Raw genomic sequence first — 17,003 nt, forward strand, 5'->3', positions numbered from 1 at the left:
CATCAGGCTTTGGGATAAATTAACAAGTTTTTAATTTTACAATTAGAGTTGATGGGCCGAAACCTTCCCCCATTAATTAGGGTTTTAGCTGTCTCTGAACTTTTGGAAAGGCTAAACCTCATTTTTGGAATTATCATTTTCGTGTGATGTCTTGCTCTCGTGTCCTCAATTTCGAGACTAAACCTCACTCCTAATTTGATTCAACTGCAAAAGATAAGTTATTTGGTGGCTTTAGCCAGTCGACCCCACGCCATACAAAGGAAGGAAAATTGAAAACGAGAGAAAACATTGGTGTGATGCGGTGAGCGTGGATCGAACACGCGACCTTCAGATCTTCAGTCTGACGCTCTCCCAACTGAGCTATCCCCGCTGTTGGTATGTCTGTAACGTAAGAAAGGATATGATGATGATATCTTGTTAGAATTTAATAATACAATCGGTGATTTTTAATAAATTTAAAATATCAATTATCTTATTTATTTATTTATTAATTTTAGTAATTTGAGATGCATAAAAAACTTATTAGTATTTTATAGTGGGTATCATGCATGATGTCCCTAACAAAGTGAAAGAGGTATTTCTTTTAGTTTGTATAATATAATATAATGAAGAAAAAAAAGGAAGGTAGCTTTGTTTCTATTTCTATGCGTGTAATGTGGGAAGGCTACAAAATTTGGGTTGGTGTGATGATGTGGACGACCGTGCAACTGCAAATATCGCTGTCCCTTTGTGCAACCCTTTGGTTTATTTTTTTCTCCATTTCTCATTACAAACTTTTATTTAGTAAAAATTCCGGATAAATCTCAAATTTTTCTTTCTGTGAGAACGTGGAATGTGTGTGTGTATGTGTGTTTGTGTTTTCGGATTCAAGTTCTCATCAGTGTCAACCACCATGATCATGTCTCTTGCCGTCTTTCTTTCCCTTCGTCTTCTTCTTTTCATTGTTCCCTTCCAAAACATAAATTATTAAATTCGCATTCACACGTTGTATTTTGTATATTATTACGTCTGCAATCCCTCCTCGCTCCCTGCAATTTCTTGGGTTTTGGCTTAAGAAATTCTGCAGCTTTTTTTTGATAGGTGGAAGGTGATGTCATCTCCCTCTCCGTTTCTATCAGCTTGTTTTTCGAGCCTTTTCTCGCTTCTCCTTCTTCTTCAACCTCTTTACTGGCTTATTGTTTCGTGTTTTTTGTTTCTTTCTTCAGAAGCTTTGGATCTTGTCACCTGCATTTCAAGAACTTAAACGGGTTTGAATTTGACTGGAGAGCAGGCTCGCGAAGATTAATGTTGTTGACTACCATTTATGTTTGCGTATCTTTTGCTTCTTTTAGTTCATGGTATGTTCCATAAACTTAAACCCCTACTACTCTTCATTCATCATTAAGGAAGGAAATATCTATGTACATAATTATCGAAATATAAACTGTCATTCCCTATTTTCTGACCTTTTCTGGGTAAATAAGAAAGATTTATCAAAGGGTATTGGACGTTTTCTTATACTAGGCTTTTATGGAAAGGAAAATGAGATTGGTTGTGTATATGTATATGTGTATGGGTTTAGAAAAATTATTTATTAAATTTTGTTTTCCTAACACAATTCCTAATTCCAAACACCGCATCAGCTTTTACTTCTTGGTGGAATGTGGGTAAGAAACTTGTTTTCTTCATGTGAAACTACATTTAGTTCATTATTTTGCCCCAGATTCATCAAGTTTTCATCTGGGAAAACTATACCAAATTTCTTGGCTAACAAAGGTCACTTGTCTGCAATTAATCAGACAGAGAGGGAGAGGCTGATGTGATATGTTCGTTGAATCTTCAATTAATCTTTGTAGTGTTTTATATGCCCATGATTTGTTGGCTAACAAGGGTCACTTGTCTGCAAGTTAATTTATATCACTCTCCACCTCTCATTGTTCAAATCAGAACATCTTTGACAATAATTCCATTCATTGCAAGTTCTCTTTATTCTTTGTTGTTCTTTTCCCGAAACTCTTGTTCATTCTAGTGGTTGCAATGAGATGTTGGATAGCAACAAAACTAATGTAACATTGTTTCTGTATGCTATATCTAAACTGCTGGTCGTGTTGGGTCCATATGTTCAATAATTACAGTGCTGGAATTTGGTTGCATATGCTGTTGTCTTGTTCTGCACCATGTGGGCTAGGAAAACTCTCTATTGTATAAAACCACTAGTTCTGAAAAATTTTGCTACTGAATATCAGTTGTGGGCCATTTTTCATTTCTGAACACTGTTTCCTCACCTCTTCTTCTCTATTTCCCCCTCCAAACAAACAGACTCACACGCAGGTAATTTTTCGGATGATTGAGCGAGTCATCTTCTGTTGCTGCACGTTCTCTTTATCTTAGCTATAAATAGAATCTAGACATCTGTTCTATTTTTTGGTCACATTTCATTAATGTTGGATGGTGAATTGTTGGTCTTTCTTCCAAACACTGCAGCTGTTGCAATGAATTATTCATGGATTTAGGAACCCATGATGCTTGTTAATTGACGTATATTTAGCTCATTCTGAGTCTTATCATATTAAAAACTGCATGTATAAATAAATTCTAGTGAGCTTGGATGTCCCTTAACCATAATTCCTATGTGTAGACAGATATATGACTTCCAACTTTCCATTTTTAGGTTCTCAAATGAAGTTTGGCATCATGATGTTCCTGTATTCAGATTTATAAGAACTCTTGGCCGCCAATTCTTAACTAATTGTAGCATTGGACTGTTATGTGAAGCTGGAGATGATAAATATCAATGAAACATCATGATGTTTCTATACTGAAAGTAGATGGAAGACTTTTTTTTCATTCTCATGCAAAAGGTTCTTTTGCCATGAATTTATGTAATGAGAAGGCGGCTAGACAGGAAAAAGCAAGGATAATGAAAAATCATGGAAGCGGAAAAACTTTCTTTTCATCCCTAAATATCCTCAAATATTTTTTTTGACAATTTTGGCCTGTCTAGAGATTAGAAGATGATCTAATCTTACTTATTAGCTGTGTCTGGAAGAAAAATTCTTAGATTTTCAAATTTATTTGTTGCTTTACTGTTTAATCAGTACTTTAGAACAATTATTCTTCTTCTTTTGTGTGCGTGCACGTGTTTGCATGGATATCTTGTGGTTACTTTATCTTGATTGCCTACCCTTCTACTTCGGCTTACCAATTCTTTTTTTTTTTTTTCAGTTTAGCAGTTCTTGCTTTGTAACTTTTTGGCAGATATCTTGTTTTCTTAGCTTTTAAGGACATTGGTTGGTGAAATGAAGATTTATGTGTAAGACCAAACTGTGTCTTTGTTCGTTCTCTTCTTTTGATTGCTCGTTGACTCTTTGATTTGATTTGTGTCAACGTCATTAGTTTTCAGGCGGTTTCCTGATTGATGGACTACTCTCCAAGCAATAGTGACAAGAAAACTTTGAAGAGGTGGTTTTTCATTGACAAAAGGGTTGGATAAAACAGCTTTCTGAGTTTGGTGTTTGAAAATTAACTAGGTTGCATTTGCTTGGACCAAGTGTCAATTATCACATAGCATTTAAGGTTGTATCTTTCTCAACCTGGATTTAATGGATCTTAAATCAGACCACAGTGCTTCTCTACTCACTGATCCTGCCCCCATGAACGAATCAAGATTAGGGATCCATTCTAGTTTATACTCGCCCCCAGCTGTTGTTTTCTCTTCTGGAATCTTCTCGACAATCCCAAGGAAAAAAACCCTCATACTTGACGATGTCCGTTCCAACTCCTGGCTGGATGCCATGAAATCCTCTTCCCCTACCCATAGCAAGAGACAGACTGAGCTTGTATCAACTGATACCGATGCTACTTATAGCAATTGGATGGTAAGCTGCCTCCACCCCACCTTTTTCTGTTTAAGATTTTGCTTTTTGCTTGAATGAAATATTGGATTTTTCTTTAATTTTACCTCCTCTTCTGGTTTATGAAGCTTACATATCCCTCGGCACTTGCATCTTTTGAGCAAATAGCAAATTATGCAAAGTGCAAAAGAGTAGCATTGTTTCTTGATTATGACGGCACTCTTTCCCCTATAGTAGACAATCCGGACTATGCCTTCATGACTAGTGCTGTGAGAATCTACTCCTTCAACTTGTAAAATACAGAAATCTTAGATGAATGCTCCTTTTTTGTCTCTGTTCCACAAATTGTTGATGTGCCTTTTCTGTCTTAGATGCGTGCTGCTGTGAGGAATGTGGCACTATGTTTCCCAACTGCAATCATTAGTGGGAGAAGTCGTGACAAGGTGGTTGAAACTCTTCTGTTTCAACACTAATGTCTTATTGCCATTATGGTTTATTCTCTGCTTTTTTGTTTTTTTGGTTATCTTCAACTATGCTCGTTGAACCTCCATTTGGACCGTAACTTCATTGATCCCTCAGGTATACGAGTTTGTAGGACTAACGGAACTCTATTATGCTGGTAGTCATGGAATGGACATTATGGGCCCTGTTACGCACCAGATTAATGACCATCTGAACTGTATTAAGTCCATAGACAAGCAGGTACAAATATGCATATACAGCTATCCTTCTTGCATACCAATATTGCCTCCAAATTGTAATGTCCCTATTGAAATGAGTTTTTGATTTGTTTTGTTTTGTGATTTTACTTCATGTGAACCTAGGGTAAGGAATATAATGTGTTCCAACCTGCTAGTGGATTCTTCCCTATGATCAATGAGGTTTGTAAATGTCTTCCTGCGTTATCTATTCTACTGTGTATTTCTGACAGATAAAAAACTTGACGATACATCAATACTGGAGCAGGTTTTTAGATCCCTTGTAGCAATCAGCAAAGAAATTAAAGGAACACAAGTGGAGAACAACAAGTTTTGTGTCTCTCTACACTATCGTAATGTGGATGAGAAGGTATTGTATTAGCACCAACTAAGCTGTTTCAATGGCAGTTCCCTTTCACTCCCTTCAGATCTTTTGCTTAACATGCTTCTTGTATTATTTATTTTCAGAATTGGGCAACAATCGCTAAACGCGTCCAAGAAATTTTGAGGGACTATCCAAATCTGCGATTGACGCATGGCCGCAAGGTTTCTTAGAAAAAATTTAAAAAATCCTGCTCATACATCCAATTCAAAAGTTCAGTAGTCTCTGATTTTCATCCCCTTTTTCCAATGTTAAAATAGGTTTTAGAAGTCAGGCCTGTGCTTGATTGGGATAAGGGTAAAGCTGTCCAGTTCTTACTTGAAGCACTTGGTGAGTGGATCTCTTGGTCTTGCTCATGGTCGTAAACAACAACACTAACAACATATCTAGCCTTTATCTCACTATGTGGGGTCGGATACATGAATTCTAGACTTCCATGTATTTCTATCTTATGTTATATTTTCATTTAGGAGCATCCACTTCATATCAAATTTTAATGTCTCTCCCAAAATCTTCTTGAATCTGTCTCTACCTCTTTTTTTTGACTAATTGTTTCATCTCATCAACTTTTTTCACAAGAGCGTCTCTTGATCTTCTTCTTACATGACCAAACCATCTTAATCTAGTCTCTCTTATCTTTTTCTCGATTGGCACTACTACTTTATTATGAATAACCTCATTTTTAATTTTATTTTTTCTTGTATAGCCGCACATCCATCTTAACATCCTCATCTTTGCTACGCACGTCTTTTGTTCATGCTGGTATTTGATTGCCCAACATTCTGAGCCGTACAACAAAACTGGACTTAAAGCTGTCCTATAGAATTTTCCTTTTAGTTTTAATGTAATTTTACCATCACATAATACCCCTGATGCATTTCTCCATTTTAGCCAACCTGCCTTAATTTTATGCATGACATCCTTGTGGATTTCTTCATCTTTTTGAATCACTGATCCCAAATATCGAAAATGGTCTTTTCTTTGTATGATTTGGTCTTCCAATTTTATTATAGCATCCTCCACTCTTGCATTCTTACTAAATTTACTTTCCATATATTATGTTTTCCTTCTACTTAATTTAAATCTTTTAAATTCTAAATTGTTTCTCCACAACTCAAGCTTAGTGTCCAGTCCCTCTTTTGTTTCATCCATCAACAATATGTCATCTACAAATAGCATACACCATGACGTTTCTGTCTGAATGTGTTTAGTGAGTTCATTCATTGTTAAAACAAATAAGTATGGACTTAGTGCAGAACCTTGATGCAGTTCTATTGTAATTTTAAACGGTTTAGTATCCCCTCTGCATGTTCTGACTCTTCTCTAGGGATCCTATCATAAGCATTTTCTAGATCTATAAACATCATATGTAGGTCATTCTGACGATCCCGATACCTTTCCATTAGGCGCCTCAGTAGATATATAGTTTTCATTGTTGACCTACTAGGCATAAAACCAAACTAATTTTTCGAGATGTCTGTTTTTTTTCGGAGCCTCTACTCTATTACTCTCTCCCAGAGTTTCATGGTATGGCTCATTAACTTAATTTCTCTATAATTTTTACAGTTTTGAATATCTCATTTATTCTTGTATATAGGAACCAAAGTACTCTTCTTCCACTCATATAACATCTTTTTTTATATAATGATCACGTTAGCTAGCAGATGTCATCTTCTCTCATGCATTTTCATGCTTCTATTGGTATATTATTCGGTCTCATTGCCTTATAATTTTTCATATTTTTTAATGCTTGCCTTATTTCTTTTGAACTTATGCGTCGATAAAATGTATAGCTGACGTTCCCTTCGGAGTTACTAAGATGTCCCAACCTAACTCTTGTGTCTCCACTATCATTGAATAATTTTGTGAAATACTTCTTCCATCTCTCCTTAATCGCATCCTCATTCACTAATATATTTTGATTTTCATCTTTTATGCATTTCATTTGGTTTAGATCCCTTGTTTTTCTTTCTCTTTCTTTAGTTAATTTATATATATCCATTTCTCCATCTTTTGTATCAAGTTATTTATATAGATTCTCATATGCTTTTGATCTTACTTCACTAACAGCTCTTTTTGCTTCATTTTTCACTTCTTTATAATTTTTTTAGATTTTTTGCATTACTGCACTGATATACAACCTTATAGCAAGTTTTCTTATTTCTAATTTTCAATTGTATCTCTTCATTCCACCACCAAGACTCCTTAAGATTTGGGGCTCTACCATTTATCTCTCCAAAGACTACCTTTGCCGTGCTTCTCAGAGTAGTAGCCATTTCCTTCTACATTTGGTTTGTCTGTCCTTCTCCATTCCATTCTCTTCCCTTCTACCCCTTAATTTTTATTTGAAGATTAGTTATTTCTCTCATTTTAAATCCCATCACCTAATTCTTAGATTTTGTTTTATGTGATTTTTTCTCTTCCAATTTCTTACTTGGAAGTCAAGTACTAAAATTCTATGTTGAGTAGTTAAACACTTCCCCGGTATCACCTTACAATCCCTACAACATAACTGATCTTTTTGTCTCATGAGGAAGTAATCTATTTGGGTGCTTGATGTGACATTTTATATGTGATTAAGTGTTTGTCCCGTTTTTTGAACCCAGTATTGGTTATGATGAGCTCATATGCAATAGAAAAATCTAGAATAGACTTACCTTTATTATTAATTTTCCCAAATTCATACCCTCCATGTACCTCTCTATAACTGTTTCCGTCTCTACCCACGTGACCATTTAAGTCACCTCCTATAATCATTTTCTTTCCTTTTGGTATCATTTGTATGAGTCCCTCTAGGTCCTTTCAAAATTTTGCTTTTATCTCTTTATCTAACCCCACTTGTGGTACATATGTATTAAAAATATTCAGTCATTCTTCTTAGACCAACCTTCACCATAATAATCCTATCCCATATTCTCTTTACATCCACTACCTCGTCTACTAAGCTTTTATCCATAATAATTCCCACTTTATTTTTCGCTCAATCATTTCCTATGTACCATATTTTATATCCAATTTTTGCTAAAGTTTTTATTTTTTTCCCTACTCATCTTTTCTCTTAAAGGCACATAATATTAATATTTCTTCTAATCATCACATCTACCACTTTCATAGCTTTGTCTGGTAATGTTTCTATGTTCCATGATCCAATTTTTAATTTATGATTTTATTTTTGATTTTGTACTAGCTTCTTTGCTCGTATCCGTCCAAGAAAATGGGAGGGCCCTTGCTCATTTGATGGTTGTAAATTATACTTTTTTTTTCTCACAATTGGACAACCATTAAACCGTGTAGGATTAAGTAACTGTGATAACGTGCTACCAATTTACATTGGGGATGACCAGACTGATGAAGATGCATTTAAGGTAAAATGCTGGACTGGCCTAGACATTATTGACCAGTTCAGTTTTCTTACAAATATACTCATTTTCATGGGTTTCTGAACCATTAACAAACCAACAAAATGGTTTTTGCCACAGGTTTTACGGGAGGGAAATTGTGGTTTTGGAATTTTGGTGTCTTCTGTGGCCAAGGAAAGCAATGCTGGCTACTCTCTTAGGGACACATCAGAGGTACTGTTTATTCAGAAACCCAGGTTCATCATCTTCTCAAAGGACCTAATCAAATCCCAAATGTGCAGAAACCAGTTTTTACCTTCTTGAAGAATAAAATGAAACAAAAACAAAAGGGGCTCATGCTTTGCCTCTTATGTCAAATCATTTTCATTTTTAACTGCAAAACCGCGATTTGTATGGATAAGAAAATTGTTTCAAGTATTACAGGATGCTATTTTAGAACTTGTTTCGATTCAAATTTCATCCAGCAGCACAAATCTTGCCGAGAACAAAGCCTTTTTAGGCCTTTTTGCAGTTCTGTAACTAGCCTGTAATAATGTTTACCCGTGCAGGTGATGGAGTTCCTCAAGGCACTGGTAGCTTGGAAGAAGTCAAGTTCAGTATGAACATGATACAAAGTTAAAAGACTTTGATATCAATAAGTCCACATTAGACAGGCTATGTGTGCTGATATTTTACAGAATTTAAGCAAATATTACGAGTTGGGTAGCTGGTCGAGTAATCGAAACAGCTCCATTCCATTTCAAATTTTGCCCATGAATTCCTCTTTTGTTCTTAATTTTTCTCTGTAAATCCTTCTTAATGTTTGAAATTTGCTTCCAAGTTTAATCTTTGCAGTTTGCAGCCTAGTGGATTGGTATGTAGGAGAAAGATCTTTCTCTGTTCATATTATGAGTTACATTTGCTGATTAATATGCCCTGCAGTCTACATGTTTTGAGTTAGATTCAGCCCCTTGGCCGATATGGACTCGGCTCACTCCATCCCCGGGCACCTCTTTTACAATCATAAAAGAATTATTCTAAACACCCTCTCTCCCCCTCCCCCCTTTTGGAACAAAGGGTCATTAGATAGTATATATCAAGGAATTATAGTGTTTACCTAACTTCTGTCTTTCTTATAAGGTTAGGTTTTATGGGCCAATTGTGACATTTGATCAGTTACTCACCTTGTGAGAGTATCATTAATTTATTTATCTTCTAATGTTTGCTCAAGTATGACAAATGATTACGCAAATTTCATACAATAAACCGACGACTATGCTCAAAACTTCTAATTTTTAAAATAAACACTTTATAATAAACGTAAAATTATAGTTTGACTTTCAGGCCCATGTGAGGCTTATGTCAAACTTTACCTTTTGAAAGGGGACGCTCAATTGCCCAAGCAGTTGAGGTGTATGGGGCTGGCTTACCAGTGCCAGTGGTCCATAGTTTACTTTGATATTAATAATTTCATTACCACAGCCACTAGAAGATATTTTTTATAATGGGGATAATATAACGTGATATAATAAATTAGTTATATATATAACACTTTTTATTAGTAAATAAATCACGTTGAACTTATTTATTTCTAAAATATTATTTAAGATCATAGTCTACAATATTTAAATAATCTAAAGTAACGCTTCAAAACGTAATAAAATTAACCAATAAAAAAAATCATATTATTTTTATTCCTTGAGGAGAGATCTGGACAGCAGGAAGCATATGTAGCATACAGTTAATTAATTTGGTAAATAATAAAAAAACGAAGGAAGAATAATCAACAGAGAGGGAAGGGAACTGATCCAATACAACACACCCAATCAACCCAGCTAGCCCCATTAGAGCCCGGCCGTGAATGGCACGCCCGTTGCCGGAAGCCACGATCGGCCGGCGATGAAATTCGCGACGGTGAACTTTGACGCTTCAGTTGAAGTGGTGATGACTCTGTATCCACGCCACTTCACCCGTTTTTGGGTGGAAGAACCAGGCCCGGAGTTCTTGTACTCCCCGTAATACAATGTGTTGAGAGCAAAATTGCCGTCCCATTCTAGCCACCCCGCCGGATCAATCAAGCTGTCAAGATAAGTCTGCAGATAAACGGTTCTTGAGTACTGCTTCCACGGCCTGCCCAGGAAGGTTTTGAAGGAGCTGAGAACTGGAGCTAGATCAGAAGCAGCCATGACCCGGGAATTGTGGATGGAAATGCCGGTGTTCTGGTTCGGGTCGGTTCGGCCTTGAGCAGTGATGACATTCTTCTGTTTATCCATTGGTTTTCTAGCGTAAATCATGGAGTTCTGGAGGACGACGGCGGCGTTGCCGAAGATGAAGTCAACGGTGCCGTAGATGTAGCATTCTTTGTAGAACTGGCGCTGGGAGTGGACATAGAGGGTGTCCTGGTAGCCCTCGAAGCCACAGCGGTAGAAAACGGAGAGGTCAGAGCCCGATCGAAGCGCCACCGCTTGGTGGTTTTGTGGGCCAGCGGTGTTGCGGAACGTTATTCCCCGGGCGATGAAGCCTTCGCCGGTCACCGCTGTAGAACAAAAACCAAAAAAAGAGATTATTTCTTTAACTAACTAACCATATATATGCATGACTATTAATTTTGTTCAGATTACTACTTATGAGCGTGCACGTTAGACTATTTAATTAATTAATTTATAGAACTTGTATATGAAAACATGATTAAAATTATGTAGTAAATAAATATTAATATTAAAATTGTGATTAATTTTGCAGCACATAATTAGTCAAGCCTGCTGCAATTAAAGGTCTTCGCTTCTAGTTCTAGAGAAGAAGCTGAAAGCTGATCAACTTTGTAAAAATATGAATTGAATGAATGAAATAGACTTCCTAACAAATTAAAGAAAGAAATAGACAAATTCAAACACCCAGCTTTCAGATGATCAAAGCAACTTTAATTAAGCGCCCGATCGAGGACCTGTAAACTTTATATATATAATTATGTTATGCCCAATAAAAAATAAAAACTAATAAATTAATGATAGTTTCGTTCTGCTTGAAAGTTTTTATTTTTTAGTGTGTGGCATTCGAGAAAGCTTAATTACGTACCAACGGTGGAGGAGTCGTAGGTGGTGTAGCCGCCGCCCACGCTCCGGCTGCCGGTGATGATGGTGTATCTCAGGCCTTCGCCAACCAGCATTATGTTCTTCATCTGGTTGCCAATCTCAAGGTTCTCCTTGTAAACGCCTCTCTTCACATGAATAACGAACCTGCCGCTGCCGCTCCTCTTCGCCGCCGCGTCCAGCGCCGCCTTAATGGTCCGGTAGTTCCCCGACCCGTCCTGGGCAACAACAAGATTAGCCGCCGGAGACGACGACTGCAAAAGCTTCCGGTCGCCGGGCGAAACCCAGGTCGGAAACCCGTCTTTGTGATAGGTTTGGTTCTCGCCGGCAGTACTGGCATTGTTCTTGTTAATGGCCAAGCTGTTGCTGATCAGCTCCGACACGTTGTTCCTGGAAATCAGAGGCCACATGAAATCCGAGACGCCCAGCTCCGCGAACCCGGCGCGGCAAGTTTCCAGGTTGGTCAAGGCGGTGCTGAGCCAGGTCTGGGCGTCGAATTCCGAGCACTTGGAGTCGATGGTGTGGTTGAGCCGGAGAATGGTGTCTTCGTAGAGCTTCAGGCAGTCGGCCCACGCCGCCCGCTCGCGGCCATTGCGGCACTTGGCGCCGAGCTCCTTGGTGAAAGCCTCGGCGTTGAGGGCTCGGTCCATGGCGGCCTGAATGGCCATCTTTCGGAACTCTGACTTCTGCTTGGGAGCCAAGGGGTGGCGGCCGCCGTGGCTGAGGAAGCGTTTGCAGGGCTCCGGGTGTGGGGTTTGGTTGCACCACCAGTCGATGTCATTGGAGGCGGTGGCCGCGGCGGGTGAGAAGAAGAATAATGAAGAAAAGGAGAAGGATAGAAAGAGTAAGATGAGAAATTGGAAGAATAAGTTGGAGGAAGCCATTGATGAAAACTTAATTAGCTTCTTCTTGGTTGAATTGGGATGCATGTGTAGAGTCTGCAAATTGGGTCTGTATATATAGGTGATCAATGGAAGTAGCTAGCTAGGTGGCTGACATGACAGCTTGGGTTGGATTCAACAATGGCCAAGTTGACATGTCCGGGGCGTAGCCAAATGGCATCCAAACACAATATTTAAAGATTGATTGAAATTGGTGATTCTTCCTTCTCCATTTCAATCATATATTAAAAAAAAAAAATTAATATCAAAGTTGACATGTTTATTTTTTTGCGTCCTAAAATTAAAAAAATAATAATAAATTAATGCAAGGAATCATATATTTTCTTGTTAGATCGATCGATATCCCAGTTTAATGTAAATATATAATATTATAGGATGTCACGTTGAGCAATAATTTTTTCGTGCCATATAATAATTGGACCACCGTCACTGTCAACATTGATTGCTGGAAACTTAGAACATAAGATAATTAAAGGGAGTTTGAAGTTTAAGAGATCAAATATATATATATATATGTGTGTGTGTGTGTGTGTGTGGGGTTTAGCATAAGATATTATCTTAAAAATTATTATTAAATTAATGTAATTTAATTAATAATTCAAACATAGATGAATTGTACGTACACACCAATTACCCGCGTACGACATGACATGTACGAAATTTTATTTGAACAGATAGCTAGCTAGCATCCCATTTAATTAGTTACATTATTAATCCACAATTTTTTAATCTAAGTTTTATTGGGATGCTTAATTGGTTTAATTTAAATTAATTAAAAAAATACAAACGATATACCCTTTAACATTTAGTTTAACAGTAAGTGGTACCTTCTGAAGTGAAGTACCACTAGGTATAATAAATAATCCTTAATACATAAATTTATTCTTGAAGTACCACTAGGGATAATAAATATTAATCCTTAATACATAAATTTATTCTTGTATTATTAATTAAGTAAATTTTAATTGAATTTTTCAAAATAACAAAACGACTTCATCTTATTTTTCTCGATCCATTTAAAATTATGTTTGAATATCAACCCATCTTGTTATGTCCGTCCTATAACTTTTAACAAGATAATTATCTCTCTTTCTAATTCATATATATTTAGTTAGGACTACTTGATTAACCATTAATTAATGATTTGTTGAATAATCAATAATTATTGTCTATAGAGTGAATAATAATCACTAGAAATTAACTAACTGGTCAAAAACATTAATTATAAATGTTGGACAAAATATCAAAATTTTGTTCACGCTTGACCCCACAGCATGGGAATGCATGGCGATATGGCGGGCGGGAAATGATTCAATGCGGGCAACCTCCGGGCGGCAGAATATATTAGACTCCTCGTAGATGTTGCGACTCTTTCAATCAGTTGACTTAGTGAGCCAGCCGCGTTTTGGGCCATCCATTCTATTGGAATTGGTCTTTGTTCAGCACAGCACAACCAAAACTACTAGAATCCAATCAGACTACGCAATCACTTTATCATCATCCATTCCCAGCTGCCGCGGACCGCCAACGGATGGATAGCCGTACTAGTAATAATAATTATTATTTTTAAAATATTATATGAGACTAATTATATTTATAGCTTAATTAGAATCCGTTTGAATTATGAAATATTTGAAATGGCTCTAACAACACTTTATTTTTATACAATTTATTAAGAGATATTTTAAAATATATTTTTCTCTTTGTTAAGTATTCTGGAGGTATATTTCAAAACATTGGATTGGATATTATAAAAAAAATTTATTTGTTACAGCTGCAATCCGATCCGGTTTTAAGAATTTCTTACGTTAACTGGCGCCCGGCCGGAAAAAGACAAATCTACCGACCACGAACATATATGTTTTGGGGAAAGTGTATTATTAGATAATGTATGGTTTGGTGGGGGGGGGGGGGGGGGGGGGGGATAGGATTAGTAAAAAAATTATTTTTACTTAATTGTCATTTAAAATAAAAAAATACATTAAACTCTTCTTCATTTAATTGGTTATTATTTGAGTTTAAAGTGACCAATTTTGCAATATATATATATATATAATCTCTCATGTTATAATTGATTTTTATAATAGTAAAAAACTAACTTTATTTACAGACCATTTTGATTGTGGAAAGTTTATTAAGTTTGGATGAGACAGGTAGGTCTGGTCCCATAATTAATTGTGGTATAATTAGAAAATTTTAAGGGTTAATAAAGGAAACTTCTTTTGATGTTCAATTACTAATAAATTGGTGTCTTTATCACAATTATATACTTTGCACCCTGAATTTGTCAACCTCCCAAGCCGACCGCCATTTCACCTTATTTATACACACCCCATTGCCATCCCAATTCAACCAAGGAGATAGAAGCTAATATTAAGCTTTCATCAATGGCTTCCTCCAACTTGTTCTTCCAATTTCTCTTACTCTTTCTATCCTTCTCCATTTCTTCATTACTCCTCTTCTCACCCGCCGCCGCCGCCTCCAATGACATCGGCTGGTGGTGCAACCAAACCCCACACCCGGAGGCCTGCAAACGCTTCCTCGGCCACGGCGGCGGCCACCCTTTTGCTCCCAAGCAGAAGTCGGAGTTCCGAAAGATGGCCATTCAGGCCGCCATGGACCGAGCCCTCAACGCCGAGACTTTCACCAAGCAGTTCGGCGCCAAGTGCCGCAACGGCCGCGAGCGGGCGGCGTGGGCCGACTGCTTGAAGCTCTACGAGGACACCATTCTCCAGCTCAACCACACCATCGACTCCAAGTGCTCGGAATTCGACTCCCAGACCTGGCTCAGCACGGCCTTGACCAACCTGGAAACTTGTCGAGCCGGGTTCATGGAGCTGGGCGTCTCGGATTTCATGTGGCCTCTGATTTCGAGGAACAACGTGTCGGAGCTGATCAGCAACAGCTTGGCCATTAACAAGAACAATGCCAGTACTGCCGGCGAGAACCAGACCTATCACAAAGACGGGTTCCCGACCTGGGTTTCGCCCGGCGACCGCAAGCTTTTGCAGTCGTCGTCTCCGGCGGCTAATCTTGTGGTTGCCCAGGACGGGTCGGGGAACTACCGGACCATTAAGGCGGCGCTGGACGCGGCGGCGAAGAGGAGCGGCAGCGGCAGGTTCGTTATTCATGTGAAGAGAGGCGTTTACAAGGAGAACCTTGATATTGGGAACAAGATGAAGAACATAATGCTGGTTGGCGATGGCCTGAAGAAGACCATCATCACCGGCAGCCGGAGCGTGGGCGGTGGCTATACCACCTTCAACTCCGCCACCGTTGGTAAGTAAGCTTTCTCGAATGCCCCACTGAAAAATAAAAACTTTCAAGCAGAGCCAAACTATCATTTATTAGTTTTTATTTATCTTTGACATATTATTATTGTAATTAAAGTCTATAAGTCCTCGCTATCAACAACTTGACTAAAGTTGCTATTACATCTCTTTCAATTTGTCTATTTCATTCATTAATTTCATACTTTTGAAAGTTCAGCTTCTCCAGAAGCAAGACCTTTGCAGCCTGCAACCTTGACAGTACTGCAAATATATATAAATATATTTTCTTACTACAAATATATTATCAAAACAATTTATAATTTTGTGATCAATATTACTTCACTTAATTTTAATCATGCTTTCATGTACGAGTTCTATCAAATATATAGATTAATTAATTAAATAGTCTAACAAGCATGCTCTTAATTTTTATTTTGTTTTGTTTTGTTTTACAGCGGTGACCGGCGAAGGCTTCATCGCCCGGGGAATAACGTTCCGAAACACCGCTGGCCCACAAAACCACCAAGCGGTGGCGCTTCGATCGGGCTCTGACCTCTCCGTTTTCTACCGCTGTGGCTTCGAGGGCTACCAGGACACCCTCTATGTCCACTCCCAGCGCCAGTTCTACAAAGAATGCTACATCTACGGCACCGTCGACTTCATCTTCGGCAACGCCGCCGTCGTCCTTCAGAGCTCCATGATTTACGCTAGAAAACCAATGGATAAACAGAAGAATGTCGTCACTGCTCAAGGCCGAACCGACCCGAACCAGAACACCGGCATTTCCATCCACAATTCCCGGGTCATGGCTGCTTCTGATCTAGCTCCAGTTCTCAGCTCCTTCAAGACCTTCTGGGCCGGCCGTGGAAGCAGTACTCAAGAACCGTTTATCTGCGGACTCATCTTGACAGCTTGATTGACCCGGCGGGGTGGCTAGAATGGGACGGCAATTTTGCTCTCGACACATTGTATTACGGGGAGTACAAGAACTCGGGCCTGGTTCTTCCACCCAAAAACGGGTGAAGTGGCGTGGATACAGAGTCATCACCACTGCAACTGAAGCGTCAAAGTTCACCGTCGCGAATTTCATCGCCGGCCGATCGTGGCTTCCGGCGACGGGGGTGCCATTCACCGCCGGGCTCTAATGGGTGTAGCTAGCTGGTTCTATACGTTTGTTGTGTTTGATCAGTGGTTCTCTGGCTGTTGATTATTGTTTGTTCTTATTATTTTTCTTAGCTTGTATGCTTCTTTGCTTTCAAAATTTCCACAGAGAAAAACATTAATAAGATGAATTGAATTTAAATATATTACATCACACATTATTTTAAACAGCCAGCCCCATGCAACTCATGCAGATGCTGTGGTAATTCAGATCAGACTCCTTCCGAGAAAAATAGCTAGCCTAGATATGATGCCAGTAAAAGATGTTAAAATAAATATTGTTGTTAATATTATATAGATAAAATATTACACACAATAATTATATGAT

The 17,003-nt window shown here is 38.1% G+C and overlaps 2 protein-coding genes, 1 non-coding gene and 1 pseudogene across 9 annotated transcripts; 2 read left to right on the plus strand and 2 right to left on the minus strand.

Moving 5' to 3' along the window:
• Nucleotides 1-297: 297 nt before the first annotated feature.
• Nucleotides 298-370, minus strand: TRNAF-GAA (transfer RNA phenylalanine (anticodon GAA)). Its single transcript has one exon. It is a non-coding gene; the product is annotated as a tRNA-Phe (tRNA).
• Nucleotides 371-931: 561 nt separating this feature from the next.
• On the plus strand, nucleotides 932-9,108 carry LOC127797523 (trehalose-phosphate phosphatase A-like). Of its 7 annotated transcripts, XM_052330501.1 has the most exons (14): nucleotides 932-1,087; nucleotides 1,206-1,337; nucleotides 3,205-3,292; nucleotides 3,376-3,857; nucleotides 3,962-4,102; nucleotides 4,205-4,276; nucleotides 4,413-4,535; nucleotides 4,658-4,714; nucleotides 4,800-4,901; nucleotides 5,000-5,077; nucleotides 5,174-5,243; nucleotides 8,208-8,278; nucleotides 8,393-8,485; nucleotides 8,821-9,108. In XM_052330501.1, exons 4-14 carry the CDS (start codon nucleotides 3,582-3,584, stop codon nucleotides 8,872-8,874), a joined length of 1,137 nt encoding a protein of 378 aa, XP_052186461.1. In that variant the 5' UTR covers nucleotides 932-1,087; nucleotides 1,206-1,337; nucleotides 3,205-3,292; nucleotides 3,376-3,581; the 3' UTR covers nucleotides 8,875-9,108. The 7 variants fall into 7 exon arrangements, with proteins under 7 accessions (XP_052186461.1, XP_052186460.1, XP_052186463.1 ...); XM_052330500.1 differs by lacking the exons at nucleotides 932-1,087; nucleotides 1,206-1,337 and adding an exon at nucleotides 2,156-2,310; XM_052330504.1 differs by lacking the exons at nucleotides 932-1,087; nucleotides 1,206-1,337 and having other exon boundaries at nucleotides 2,317-3,292; nucleotides 3,376-3,509; nucleotides 3,598-3,857.
• An 856-nt stretch (nucleotides 9,109-9,964) lies between these two features.
• Nucleotides 9,965-12,277, minus strand: LOC127797521 (pectinesterase 2-like). Its single transcript, XM_052330497.1, has 2 exons — nucleotides 11,327-12,277; nucleotides 9,965-10,787 (listed from the first exon to the last, which is right to left on the minus strand). Exons 1-2 carry the CDS (start codon nucleotides 12,267-12,269, stop codon nucleotides 10,096-10,098), a joined length of 1,635 nt encoding a protein of 544 aa, XP_052186457.1. The 5' UTR covers nucleotides 12,270-12,277; the 3' UTR covers nucleotides 9,965-10,095.
• A 2,335-nt stretch (nucleotides 12,278-14,612) lies between these two features.
• On the plus strand, nucleotides 14,613-16,824 carry LOC127797522 (probable pectinesterase/pectinesterase inhibitor 17; annotated as a pseudogene).
• The last annotated feature ends 179 nt before the right edge of the window (nucleotides 16,825-17,003 follow it).

This window comes from Diospyros lotus, chromosome 3 (assembly GCF_014633365.1).
Source record: "Diospyros lotus cultivar Yz01 chromosome 3, ASM1463336v1, whole genome shotgun sequence".
Taxonomy (NCBI): Eukaryota; Viridiplantae; Streptophyta; class Magnoliopsida; order Ericales; family Ebenaceae; genus Diospyros; species Diospyros lotus.

Coding starts and splice junctions, on each gene's coding strand:
- LOC127797521 (XM_052330497.1), bottom strand. CDS start 12,269: ATGCATCCCAATTCAACCAAGAAGAAGCTAATTAAGTTTTCATCAATG. Junction 10,788..11,326: donor CTACGACTCCTCCACCGTTG/GTACGTAATTAA, acceptor TTTGTTCTACAG/CGGTGACCGGCGAAGGCTTC.
- LOC127797523 (XM_052330501.1), top strand. CDS start 3,582: ATGGATCTTAAATCAGACCACAGTGCTTCTCTACTCACTGATCCTGCC. Junction 3,858..3,961: donor CTACTTATAGCAATTGGATG/GTAAGCTGCCTC, acceptor TGGTTTATGAAG/CTTACATATCCCTCGGCACT. Junction 5,078..5,173: donor GATTGACGCATGGCCGCAAG/GTTTCTTAGAAA, acceptor ATGTTAAAATAG/GTTTTAGAAGTCAGGCCTGT.